The 12,854-nt window shown below is 46.6% G+C and overlaps 1 protein-coding gene across 1 annotated transcript; it reads right to left on the reverse strand.

The window, feature by feature from the left end:
* Positions 1-3,318: 3,318 nt before the first annotated feature.
* LOC141920296 (vitelline membrane outer layer protein 1-like) lies at positions 3,319-5,020 on the reverse strand. Its single transcript, XM_074816995.1, has 3 exons — positions 4,850-5,020; positions 4,147-4,250; positions 3,319-3,613 (listed from the first exon to the last, which is right to left on the reverse strand). The coding sequence occupies exons 1-3, from the start codon at positions 5,018-5,020 to the stop codon at positions 3,319-3,321; spliced, it is 570 nt and encodes a 189-aa protein (XP_074673096.1).
* Positions 5,021-12,854: the final 7,834 nt, after the last annotated feature.

Raw genomic sequence — 12,854 nt, forward strand, 5'->3', positions numbered from 1 at the left:
GGAGAGGGCCAAGAGCTGAGTGGGAAGACCATGGAATGACTTCTAAGACTAGTTCTCTTGCAGGAACCACATGTGTAGACAGAAAGTCTCTTTCATGTTTAATGCCATGTAAAGTGCTGTGTACAGCAACTCGCTTAACTGAATGAGGAATATGAAAGTGATATAATAATACAAAGATAATATAAAAACCTCTAGAGACATTCATGACAAGAATCCCATCTTTTTGTCTCAGAGTATTTCAGAGTGCCCTAGGGGAATCTCTTTTTCAGGAGAAAAGCTGACATGAATTTTCTCTGTTTTGTAAACAGATTCCCATAACAAAAAATTGAACTGCCTGAAGAGTGCTTTTGTCTCTTTAAACTGGATACCCACCCATGAGGATCTGTGACCTTGCTGCCCGCTCATGTACTCAGTGATTCTCTTTTGATTTTAGATGTGGTGCTCTCCTGAGATAATAGATGGCTCTGTGGGGCTTACCAGTATAGGTATGGAATAAGATAAATATGTGGTAACCAACCAAATGGGCAATAAAAATATAACCACTTGGAGTCTCCAGCCCCAGTCTGGGGAGACCTTAGAGCAGCTTTCCAGTACTTAAAGGGGGCCTTCAGGAACGGTGGGGAGGGACTCTTTATCAGGGAGTGTAGTGGTAGGATGAGGGATAGCAGTTTTAAACTAAAAGAGGGTAGATTTAGATCAGATATAAGGAAGAATTTTTTTCCTGTGAGGATGGTGAGACATTGGAACAAGTCACCCAGAGAAGCAGTGGCTTCCCCCTCCCTGGCAGTGTTCAAGGCCAGGTTGGACGGGGCTTTGAGCAACCTGGTCTAGTGGAAGGTGTCCCTGCCCATGGCAGGGGGTTGGAACTAGATGATCTTTACGGTCCTTTCCAACCCAAACCATTCTATGATTCTATGAGTTTCAAAACCCTGTTTTCAAAGACTTGATGGAAAGGGTTAAATATGCTTGTAAATATACCTGTTGTGAGGCTTGTCCTGGCTGCATGCCAAGCGGCAGGTAGTCTGTTTGGATGTATAAGGGCAAGTGATGGCATAGTTAATGCTTCAGAAATGTCTGGAACATCTAGACTCCCAGCAGGGATTAAACAAAGGTAACAATGAATTGGCTGCGTCTGTGTGTTCTGATATACAGCGTGTGCACAGAAAGTCTCAGCTCACAGGTGTTACTGAGGACCATTCACAATCTTTCTAAGCAAGAGTTACTTATCAGAGAGAATACCATAGCAAGCAAATTTCAAATATGTGAGTGTGGGAAATGTCTATGACCTTTGCAAATTTAAAGATATTCTTCCCTCCTATATATTTCTTAGATTTCTGCTTCCTCTTGGTACTCTTGGTACCGAGGAAAGGGTTTGTTGTTGAAATCTTTGCAATTCACTCGGGAACTCTCCTCATCCTTGCTGCTTGTTCTTTTCCTTCTTGAGTCCTTCCTACACATGTGACTCGCCAACCAACTTGTTCCTGTGTAGTACCCTGTGAGGTGGGGGTTTGTGACTACTCCCTGTCACATACTTGTTATTATGGTCAGAGTCCTCACGTATTGCCTACAGCCCCACAAAGCAGGACAAAATATGAACTCCAGAGAAGAGCTGAGCAGTGGGTCTTGATGTGGAAGGAGAGGGTGGTGGTTTCAGGAAAAGTACATATATGATAGCACATTTCTGACTTCACTACATGTGAATTACTGCAGTCTTGGAAACAAAAATCCTCAAGGTGCCTTATTTGCACCAGGCACCTGGAAATGTTGAGATGCTGTGCTGAGCAGGCTGGAAGGAGAGGCATGGAGCTGGGGCCAGGAGAGATGTGGTGTATTTGAACCTGTTCATGGATGAATGAATGTATGATAGTCATCCCTCCACATCCTAAGCATTATAATGGAGAGAGGGTGAAGAGTTCCCCTTCCTCTCCTTTGTTGCCATGGTTTCTGTCAGGGCAGATGATCCCTCTTCTCCTCCTTCACTGTCTAGCCCATATAGTCCTGCCTCCTGCCATACCTACAGGTGTGGGGATGCTCTGTGCTCACTCCCAGGAATTTGTTAGGTTATAAATTTATTATAAAGCCTAACCACAATGAACACAAAGACCCAGAGAGAATCAGTGTCGACACAAGGTGGAGAAACCAGTTACCTCAGCAGTGCCAACAGCGCTCCAGATCTGCTCCCTCTGATTGTTGGAGGAGAGCGATCAGTCCAAGGTTCCTGGTGAACCCCACTGAAGAGTCAGTGGGGCTACCCCCTCCCCTGAAGGCCCTGCAGGCTGGCGGGGATGAGCACCTACAGGGGCATGGGACTCACAGTGAGCTGCAGGGGAAAAGCATTTGGGGATGTTGTACAACTTCTCATGAGGTGTTTGGGGTTGTGGGAATGTGCAAGAATTATTACTGGCTATTTAGGGGAAGAGTCAAAGGTGGTTCTGTGGGGGGAACCAGTGTGAGAGAAAAAGGGATAAAAGGGGCTGGCCCTGGGTTACAGCTGGCTGGTCAGTATGATTGTCTGACCAAGCCCTGCACCTGATCACCACAGTCTGTCCTACTGTCTTACTAAATATTCTTACATAATAAGAATAATTATTTATTACGACTACTAATACTAATTACTTTTACATTCTTTCCATCCACCTTCTGTGTGGGCACACCCTCTATTCTGAGCCCTGTGAGGGACCACCAGCAACCTTCAAGCCAGACTAGTGGGCAGCAACATGAGATCCAAGTGCCAGCAACTAGAACGGGACCATGAACCTCAGAGCCTGGAGGGTGCCGGTGCCAGCACCTGGGGAAACCGGGGCCTGAGGCCAGGTCTGGGGCAGAATGACTTGCTAATGCCAGCTACTGGAGAGACCCATTTCCTATGTGTGAGTACATATTTCATTAGTGGACATCAATATTGATCAGCCAGAGAGGAACAATATCTGGTACCTGTGCTGTTCACGTGTATGTGAGCTCTGTGTGTGTGTGTGTGTGTGTGAATCTATGTGGGTTTAGGCACAGTGTAAAGGCACTGCTCTCTGTGTTCATCAGTGGCTGATCATGTGTGTGTGTGTGCATGCATGTGCACATGTGCATCTCCTGGTAACATGTCTTCAGCCTTGCTGCGGGCTGGACCTGGGAGCAAGGAGCTGCAGCAACCTTGCATCAGCTGGACAGGGGCAGGAGGATACCCCCAGGGTTCTGTAGCCATGGGATCTGTACCCTTGACAAAACATGATGGAGAAAAATGCACACTGCTCTTTATGCAAGGACACGTTCAAGGTTTAATGGTGAACTACTTTGCAGATGCTGACATGGGGTGGGGAGTTAGACTTATTCACAGCAGAAGAATCTCATGTCATTGAGAGCTGTGTCATCCCCCTTTCCCTGGGGCTCCTCCACCTTTGTCTGGAGCCCACAGATGGCCCCAGAAGTGCAGCTGCGGCTCCATGGGCCGAAGTAACCCCCTGAAAGTCCCCAGCCCTCCAGTTTTGTCCCGTCTGAGCAGGTGAATCTCACATTGTTGGCTGCCGTGTCGTCACGCAGGTGCTGCCTCTCTTCCACACGCAGCGAGAAGGAAACCAGCTTGTTGCTGGGGCAGATCTGGGCCTTGGTCCAGTTTCCCCACCTGCCAGAGAAGGAAACAACTTGCCTAGATGTGTTCAGCCTCTGCTATGCTGCAGTCAACACTGCAACATGCCTGGGATCCTGGTAGTCCTGGGGCAAGGGACCTACACAGGGATGGTGGGTTTCTACGAGCACCTGTTTCACTCTGTTTCCCCTTCACCCCCTAGATGTCTTGCCACCATCAGTCCTGGGCTGCCTTGTTGCTGCAGAACCCATTGGGAATTTCAGCTGCTTGCTTTGTCACTGTTACTTGATATCAATGTTCTTTTCAAAGTAAGTATTTGAGGAAAAGTAGAAAGAACAGGTTTAAGATCTGCATTTCTTGAACTCTTCAGAGTACTGTTCCCTTCCCTGGGACCAGATCTCTACCTTGAGACCTTCACTTTATGGCCAGTGGGACCTCACCCACCTCCTCAAGTCAGGCGGGGAGCCACCTTCTCAGGAGGTGTGGTTGCCAATGGAGAAACCACTGCGCTGTTTTCCTTCATGGCCCCCAGAAGCTGCTGACCTGGAGGACAAGAAAGGACTACTCACCACCCCACAGAGGACTCAATGACTGTGCCATCCGTGCAGAGCAGGCGGATGCCGTTCAGAGCTGTGTCATCCCCAAACATCCAAAATCCCCGGTAGTGCTCCACCTTAGAAGAGGAGAAGAAAATGGGAAAGGTTAGCACATCCCCGATTTAGAAGAAGAGATGAGGTGAGCCCTCATGATGAGGGGTGGTAGGAGGGTCCAGGGACAGAGCCAGACACAGGTAGTGTTGCTGAGCAGGGCTGTGAGGCAGCTCCGTGGCATTTCTCAGGGAGCCCTTTTTGCTGTTGCCCACCTCTGCTTTTTCTTCAAATTGCAGCGCAGAGAGGCTCTGGACAGAGCAACACTCGGTGGCTGCTGTCCCGGGTCATGCCCACCCTCTCGCCGTGTACTGTGACACTCAGAGCTGGAGTGCTGGCAGGTGGGAATTGTTCCAGCCCCTTGGGAATGGGCTCTGAAGTACCAACCCCAGGTCTTTTCTTACTCCATGGACTCCTCTGTTAAGAAATCGCTCACTGGCAGGGAGCCCGGAGAGTTACTCTACACTAGAGATTTCTTATTGATAAGCGTGCGTGAGTGATGCAGATACAATGCAAACTGCTGCAATGGGACAAAGTGTTGTGGCCAGCCATGCTGAGACCAGAGCAAAATAACATCATTTCACAGCAGGGTTTTTCCCACCCCAAAGAAGGAGTGAAACCTTACCTTCACTTCAAATCCCTTAGCGTAGCCGCTGGGGCAAAATTGTTGGTGTCCCCAAGAGCCCCAGGGGCCTCCATTGGGAACCATGAGGATGGACTCATATTCCCGTGCCTCCGTGCCCCAGAGGCAGCAGGAGCCCAGCAGGCAGAGGATGGCTGGAGTGAGCAGCTGCATCATGGGGGACCTGCTCAGTGCCTCGCTGCACAGAGGTGATGGCATGGGGGAATTTATGAGACAGAAGAGTGGGTGGGAATCCTTGGGGTGTGTCAACAAACCCCATGGGGAGTGCTAGTTGTTGCTATGCACTGCTCCTGTTGACTGCCTCTCCCTCAGTGGTGGGGTCACCCTTGCTAGGCAGAAGGGCTGTCACTGGTATGCACTGGCTGGGAAGCTTGCAGTGCTGAGAAAACTTGTGCATGTGAGGGGAGGGAAGGGAAGGGGAACAGAGCTGGGACCATTCCCTACGGGGGTGCTGTGATTTGCAGAAGGGTCCTGGCAATGATGCAAGGAGGGTATTGGAGAGTAAGATGGGAGGAGAAGTGCTGGACTGGAAGGTGAAGAAACCTCTGAAGGGGCTGAGGCAAAATGGAGGTGGAGGTGTCTCAGGGTCCTTCATTCTGTGGAAGTTCTCACTTGCTTCCTCTTCCTTTCTTTCCTTCTCTCCTCACTATCCCACTGGGGTTGTGGGAAGTACCTGCACTGGAAGCCATTACATTTTTCTCTGGGACATGTATTAAGTGTAAAGGGTGGCAACCCTTTGTCACGGGGCAAGTGCTCCAGTTGCCAACCATCTCGTGTGGCCTTTGCTGAACTCACTCCAGTTTATTTATGTCTGTCTTGTACTGCGGGCAGGGGAATGGAAGCAAAACTGCATGCAGTCCCATCATCCCACGGACTTGTGCAGACACAGCTCCCAGCTGCTCAGGTGTATCTGTAGGAGGTGTGAGCATACAGAGAGGGTAGGGGACCCTACTTCTGCTGTTGTTCCACTCTCAGATGTGAGTTTCTGTTGCATGCCTTATTCCTTCAGAGGGACTAGCCAGAGGAGAAACCTCTGCTGACAGCAGTATTCAAGGGTATCCTGTGAGTAGCTGCAGAGTAAGAGGATAAGCTGCTGAGTAGGAGGTAAGCTGCTGAGTAGGAGGATAAGCTGCTCATGGTCCCATTGAAGAGTGATGCCACCTGGGAGAGTTGTCCTGTGAGGATATACCAGCAGTATATCCTACACTATAAACACAGCCAAAATAGGGAGAAGGAGTTATTCCAGGCTTCAGTTACTGAAGAATGGAATATCCTCCTTCTATAATAACCATTTTGTACAGGTGAAGGAGGAAGTGTTGCTTTCAGCTAAAATCCCCTGATGTTACCCCTTGGGTAAAACTGTAAATTTTCTCAGTTACTCACAGCACCCCATGGGAGACAGTGGGGACAAAAATATCTTATTGTATCATTGTATCTCATAGGCAGCAGGAACCCAGCAGGAGGAAGACAACAGGGATGAAGGGCTGTATGGTCAGGGTCCTGATTGGGAGAATGGATAGCTCATAGATACTTCGCCAGTCCTGGTGAGATAGGATTTTCTGATCTTGAGGTGTCAACTGGATTTCCTCATAACAGTGGCAGCAACCACAGCAAGAGCAATGGGCCATTGACAGGTACCATACCCAGTAAAGAGCTGTGAATAAGTGATATGATCAACCCTCTTCGTTAACCATGCTGGCTGCATGATGAGGCTTTCAGGGTATGTGGAAATTTATGGCTTTAGGATGGAGTAGTGACAGAGGCACCTAGAACTGTAATAGGATCTTAAAGAGAAGCAGTAAAGAGGAGCTAGTTGGGGAGGAGGTCCCGAACAGGCTGACGCCAAAAAGGTGTCAAAAGAGATGTTTTACAGTCTGTAGTTATATCCACAGAGCTGAATCTTGGCCCATTTGAGTTCCTCTTATTGAGAGGATCTGTTTTCTTTGCCTTCCACTTTCACACAACTCCTGTTTCCTCTCTATCAGTCTGAGCTCCAGCCCCAGTGGTCCTAACACTGCATGTAGGAGAGGGGAATCCTGGCTGGGAAAAGACCCTGTTCAACATCTTTGCTGATTTTTTTGTTGCTCCTTTTTCGCTGCCTGGGGAGGAGGCAGCAGAGGCAGTGGCACCGGGTCAGTGGTTCTGTGATATTCCAGCAGGAAGCAGTGGAAACAATTCACACTAGTAATTAACTCTGCCTGTGGGAGAAAGCAGGTACCATGTGTGTTTCTGTAACTTTAGAGTGGGGAGCTAGAAAACAAACCAGGAACTAATCTCAGCTTTATGTTTCCCTCTCTTGTCTCTCATTAATTTTTAACCCTTCCAGAGTGATGAACCTCCTTCTTGAGTCAACGAACCCTTTTTTTTTTTTCTTTTTCCCCTCTACAGAAAACCTTTCCAGCTCCAGGAGTAAGACATGGACTGGAATTAAAATGCTGGGTTCAGTATGAACAGTTGAATTTGTGCTGCTGGGGTGCAGGGCCAATGAATACTTTTGGATAAATCTGCTCATACATAAACTTCCCTGAGCAACCAGTGATGTCTCCAACATCCCTGCGAATGAACATTTTCTCATCTGGGGAAACTCTTTTTCTTCTCACCTTGCTTCCTTTTCTCTTCTGTTAACCTGCAGTCCTCCAATCAGGTAGGGAATGTACCAGCTTGCAAGCCCAGGATGGATGGATTTTTCATTATGTTAGACTGGAAAGCTGGAGTTTGAACTTCTCAGTGAGTCTGACAACTTCTTTTCTGGTTAGCTTTGGCAGCTAGTTGTAGGGTCATGTTATATGACGTATCTTCTTTTATTTAGCCAAATTATTGGAAGGCAGGATAAATTAGACACTGGCTGGTGTAGAACAAAGACCAGTTCTGTATTTTTAGAAACATATAAACCAAAAAGAAATGTTTCTTATTTTTTGGACAACTGAAGTCCTACTTGTTATGATAAAAAAGAACTGAGACTTACAACGAAAACAAAATCTTTGAAAACTGTGCAGGTGCTCAAAATAATCAGAAATCAGCAGAATAGAAAAAGGTACTCACAGAGCCAAAATATCAAGATAAAAGAGTGAAGTGCTTGCAGTAGCCTTGTTGACATTGCATAGATACATTTTCATTGTAGATACTTAAGAATAGGTTAGGTGAATCCCACTTTCTGTGGGCCAGAAGGTATTTTGTTATTTACTGCCCATGTACAAGATGGTGGGGCTCTCCAGGGAAGGCACAGGAGATGTGTTCTCAGATAGCTGCCTTCTCTAGCAACATAAACCTTCTTAGATGAAGATGAGAAAAAGTTACTTTAACTGTATGTGGACTGAAAATATTCTTACAATAGACTTTGTAATGTTGTTGGAGATAAGGCCAGTTAAATTGTTCCCACATCTGGAAACTAAAGATAGTTTTTGGATAAAAGACCTAGTTTCAAGCATTCTTTGGTGCTGCCAAGGGGCCAGTCAGCCTTTGAAGCATGTAGCACTCCTGCCGCTGTCATGTCGGTTTAAAATCAGATGCAGAGGCTGAAAACTTTCTATGCTACTAATGGTGTTCTTTGAGGGCCAAGGAACAGGCTGTGGCTGACACTGTTGGTGCACCTAGACCAGATACACAGGCACATTGCCAGCTGGGTGAGGGACAGCACTACTTGCCTACAGCATAACAGTGGTGAGGTGTGACACCTGTAACTCCCTACATGAGAAAAGTGATGTTTCCCCCTCTTAGATACACCCTTAATAACACAAAGTCATTAGACTGAGGCAGATTCCATGACTTCTCACCACTCTCAGTGCAGAGCAGCTAATGCTGAGAATTAGCTCTCTGAGGCAAAGGTAGAGGCAAAGACATCTTCCTCCTTCGCATTTTCTTTCTTTATAATTTCTGCTGCTACTTGCTCTTTTCTATTGACTGGTGAGGCCACCAGAGCTTTGGTTCAGATTCATCTAAGTTGTGACACCTCCATTTGTTTGTCTATACAAGACACCTGTGATGTTTGTGTCTAAGCTGTTGCTACAGCCAGTGGGGATGCACAGTCTCAGTGAAGTCTAGAAATTGAATCCATTGAACAGTCTTTATGGAGCTGATTCAACTACCCAGGGGTAGGTGTCAAGTGCCACTGGAGACTCCCTAGGGCATCCCATCTTGCTTCTGCTTACCAAGCCAGAAGGTGCACAGGTTTTTTTAGGCCTGGTAGTAAGAAACTGGGGTCTACCCTATGTTTCCCTCTACTTTTTTTTTTTTTTCCTATGGTTATGTCTTTCATATTTTATGATAATAATTTCTCATGGATCTTTTTGTCTCAGCTGAATCCAATTTCTATGGAGAGTCTTCATGAGGACAGAGAAGGTTGTTTCTGGAGAGAATCTGTAATAGGGAAGTGTTGGCAGTGGTTACAGTAATTATTAAAAGTTGCATGTGAAATAGATAGCAAGCTTATCACACTGTGTAGTGGGTTAACCTTGGCTGGCTGTCAGGTACTCACCCAGCTGCTCTCTCTCCCCCTCCTCAGCAGGACAGAGGGAGAAAACAAGATGAAAAGTTCATGGCTCAAGATAAGAACAGGGAGATCACTCACCAGTTACTGTCAGGGGCAAAACAGATTTGACTTGAGGAAGGTTAATTCAATTTATTGCCAATTAATAACAGAGTAGGATAGTGAGAAATAAGAAAACCCAAAACACTTTCCCTGCATCCCTCTCTTCTTTCCGAGCTCAACTTAACTTCTGACTTTTTACCTCCTTCCCCCAAAAGTGGCACAGGGGGGTGGGGAATGAGGGTTGTGGTCAGTTCATAACACTTTGTCTCTCTGTTCCTCCTCACACACTTCCTTTGCTTCAGTGTGGAGTCCCACCCACAGGAGACAGTCCTCCATGAACTTCTCCAGCATGGGTCCTTCCCATGGGCTGCAGTTCATCACAAACTTCTCCAGTGTGGGTGCTTTCCACAGTGTGCAGTCCTTCAGGAACAGACTGCTCCAGCATGGGTCCCCCATGGGATCATAGGTCCTGAAAGAAAACCTGTTCCAGCATGGGTTTCACGGGTCCTGCCAGGAGCCTGCTCCAGCACAGGCTCTCCACAGGCTGCAGCTTCCTTCAGGGCACGTCCACCTGTGCTGGTGTGGGATACTCCACAAGCTGCAGTGTGGCTATTTGTTCCACTGTGGACCTCCATGGGTGCAGGGGCACAGCCTGCCTCATCATGGTCTGCACCACGGGCTGCAGGGGAATCTCTGCTCCAGTGCCAGTAGCACCTCCTCTCCCTCCTTCTTCACTGACCTTGGTGTCTGCAGGGCTGTCTCTCTCACATTTTCTCACTCCTGTCTCTCAGCTGCTGTGCAGCATTTTTGCTCTTTCTTAAATACGTGATAACAGAGGTGCCACCAGTGTCCCCGATGGGCTCAGTTTTGGCCAGTTGTGAATCCACCTTGGAGCTCGCTGGCACTGGCTCTGTCTGACATGGGAGCAGCTCCTGGTGTCTTCTGACAGAAGCCACCTCTGCAGTCCCTTCACTACAAAGACCTTGCCTTGTAAATCCAGTACACACTGGCAGACCCCACTGTAGTATATAAGCTGGAATAAGAGGTCTGTAGTTACTCAGATCACCCTTGGAACAATTTTTAAAAACTGACCTCATGTTTGCCCCTGTAGAGCCTTCCGGTAATTTTAAATTACACGTTATTCATGACTGCTATGACCTTAGATGCTCCAGTTTAGAGACATCTTGGACCTCTTGAGTACTTATTATCAGTTCTATTTATTTGTTGCTATTCACTCTGTGAATGTTTTTCATCTCTCTTCCAAAGCAATTTTAATTTCTACCTAATCTTTTCTAAAATCCCTAACTCCCAAGAGTGGTTGGAACCATCTGAACACAAAGCTTCTTTCACTATGAGCACTAATGCAAATAGATAATTTAAAAATAACCATATCTGTTGTGATATTTTATACTGTCAGCTGGTCCTACAGATTTTCTGACAGGCTCCTGAATCTTTGATCTGAAGGAACATTATTAGTGCTAATTCCCTTTGCCATTTGTTCCTCAAAGCGCATTTTTTGTCTGCTGTGCTTTTACATGCAATCTGCCACCAGATACATTACTTCTATTTTTTCCATTCGACCACAACTTTAGCTTTCACTGTTTCCCCTCAGTTTCCCTTACCTTATGGTTTAACACTGTCTATTTCCTTGTACCCTTTCTCATGTCCTTGTTAATAAGTTGTGTGCCTTAGTCCTGTATTTCCACCATAACCTTTAGACCGCTCCTGCTGTCAGTCTGCCTTCAAGCTCTAAGGTTTCCTTTGCAGACTGTCTTTTGGCAGGAAGAATGGAGAATGACCCCCTGCAGGGTCTGTGTCCATGGTTTGTCTATGAGCAAGAGAGCCAGGAGCTACTCTGAGCACTCCTGAGGACTTGGTGACAGAGACCTGCAGCAGGGCCTTAGTTGGAGATGGCAAACAGAGAGACGGGCATCCTGCAGCGGTGAGCATGCTCCATGCCAACAACAGTCTCTACTACTTTTTATTAGATTAGTCAGAGTGTTTTTAAGGAATAAAATGCCACTGAGGAACATCATAACACAAATTACAGCTGTTGCCCGAGGAAGCTGGAAGACATGTCAGCAGCCTTTCCCAGGGACTTGCCTGCCTGTTGCCTGACTTGTTCCCACCCGATCAATGAACAGAAATCCTGGCTGCAGCTGGGAAAGGGAGTGAGGGGTTGATGCTGCCCCTCAGCCCCCATGGAGAGTTTACTTGGAGGGTTTCTCTGAAGATCTGAAGAGAGGGGAGGTGCCAAAGTGAATTGAGATTCACTGAGAATTAAGTACTTCTCTTTGTGTATGAAGTCTGCTAAGAAATTCCTTGCAGGTGGTCAGCCCTGGGGACTTTATCACTAGCAGACTTCTGCTGGTATTTCATACCAAGCAAAGCCATAGCTATCCTGGCACAACGTATTGCTGCCAGCTCTTGCTTACTTTGAAGAATGAAAACAAATTTGACAAAAGAATTTTTCCTGGGTAAAAAACCCTTCAAAACTTGACTGGACATGACCCTGAGAAACATGATCATTCTTTGAAGTTGGCCTTCCTTTGAGCAGGGTACTCAGGTTCTGTGAAAAGCCACATCTGCTGAGATGTTGTTTGGGACTGAACTGGTATAAAACTAGATATATCACAGTGTTACTGACACAACTCTGTAGGCAAAACTCTTCTCTCGACTTGTCCTCTGAGTTAATTCTGAACACATTTCCTTCCTGATTTATGCTCTTCCTTCCAGTTTACACAGTCACTTCTCTACTTTCATCAATTTCCAGACACTATCTCATCCCTTCCCTTTTCTAAGGCACACAGATTTATCCTTTTGAGCTCTTCCTTTGCACTTCCTTCTGATATTTCCTGTGTTGTCTGGGAACTTTCAACATTTGAAGAGTTAAACCCCCATAACTCTAAATTCTTCTTTAATTAAATTCCTCCAGTCTCAAATCTGAGTTTCAGATATTCTTTAAGGTAATATACATCAAGGGCCTGTTTGCTAATTTGAAACCAAGAAAAAAAAAACCCACAATGAAAATACTTCCAGCACAAAGAAATTCTCCTTATGAGACTGGATATTGAAAGTACAAGGGCAGAAGGGAGATCATGGAAAAGAAGAGGTTTTTTACTGTCAATGCAAATCCTTTGGTATACCCACAGGAGGAAAAATGCATAATCAGTTTGTTACCCCAGGAGCCTCCATGGGCACAGCAGGAACAGAGCTGTGCTCTTGAGCTCTTTTGTCCTGAGCATGGCAGGAAAAGAGCAGGTAGGCAGAGAGCAGCTGCAGCAGGGTTGCATGATGACCATTCATCTCAAGCCTACTGGAAGAGCACTTCCTGGGTAGCTCCCAGATTTGGAAATGGGGGAATTTATACTCCAGCAACATCGGGTGATCCCACCTTTATAACCACTGCTGCTATCTGCTCCTGTGTCATCTGAGAGCAGATGTCAGGTTGAGGAGAGC

Source organism: Strix aluco, chromosome 2 (assembly GCF_031877795.1).
Source record: "Strix aluco isolate bStrAlu1 chromosome 2, bStrAlu1.hap1, whole genome shotgun sequence".
NCBI lineage: Eukaryota > Metazoa > Chordata > Aves > Strigiformes > Strigidae > Strix > Strix aluco.

Coding starts and splice junctions, on each gene's coding strand:
- LOC141920296 (XM_074816995.1), bottom strand. CDS start 5,020: ATGCAGCTGCTCACTCCAGCCATCCTCTGCCTGCTGGGCTCCTGCTGC. Junction 4,251..4,849: donor CTAAGGGATTTGAAGTGAAG/GTAAGGTTTCAC, acceptor TCCTCTTCTAAG/GTGGAGCACTACCGGGGATT. Junction 3,614..4,146: donor ATTGAGTCCTCTGTGGGGTG/GTGAGTAGTCCT, acceptor CTTCTCTGGCAG/GTGGGGAAACTGGACCAAGG.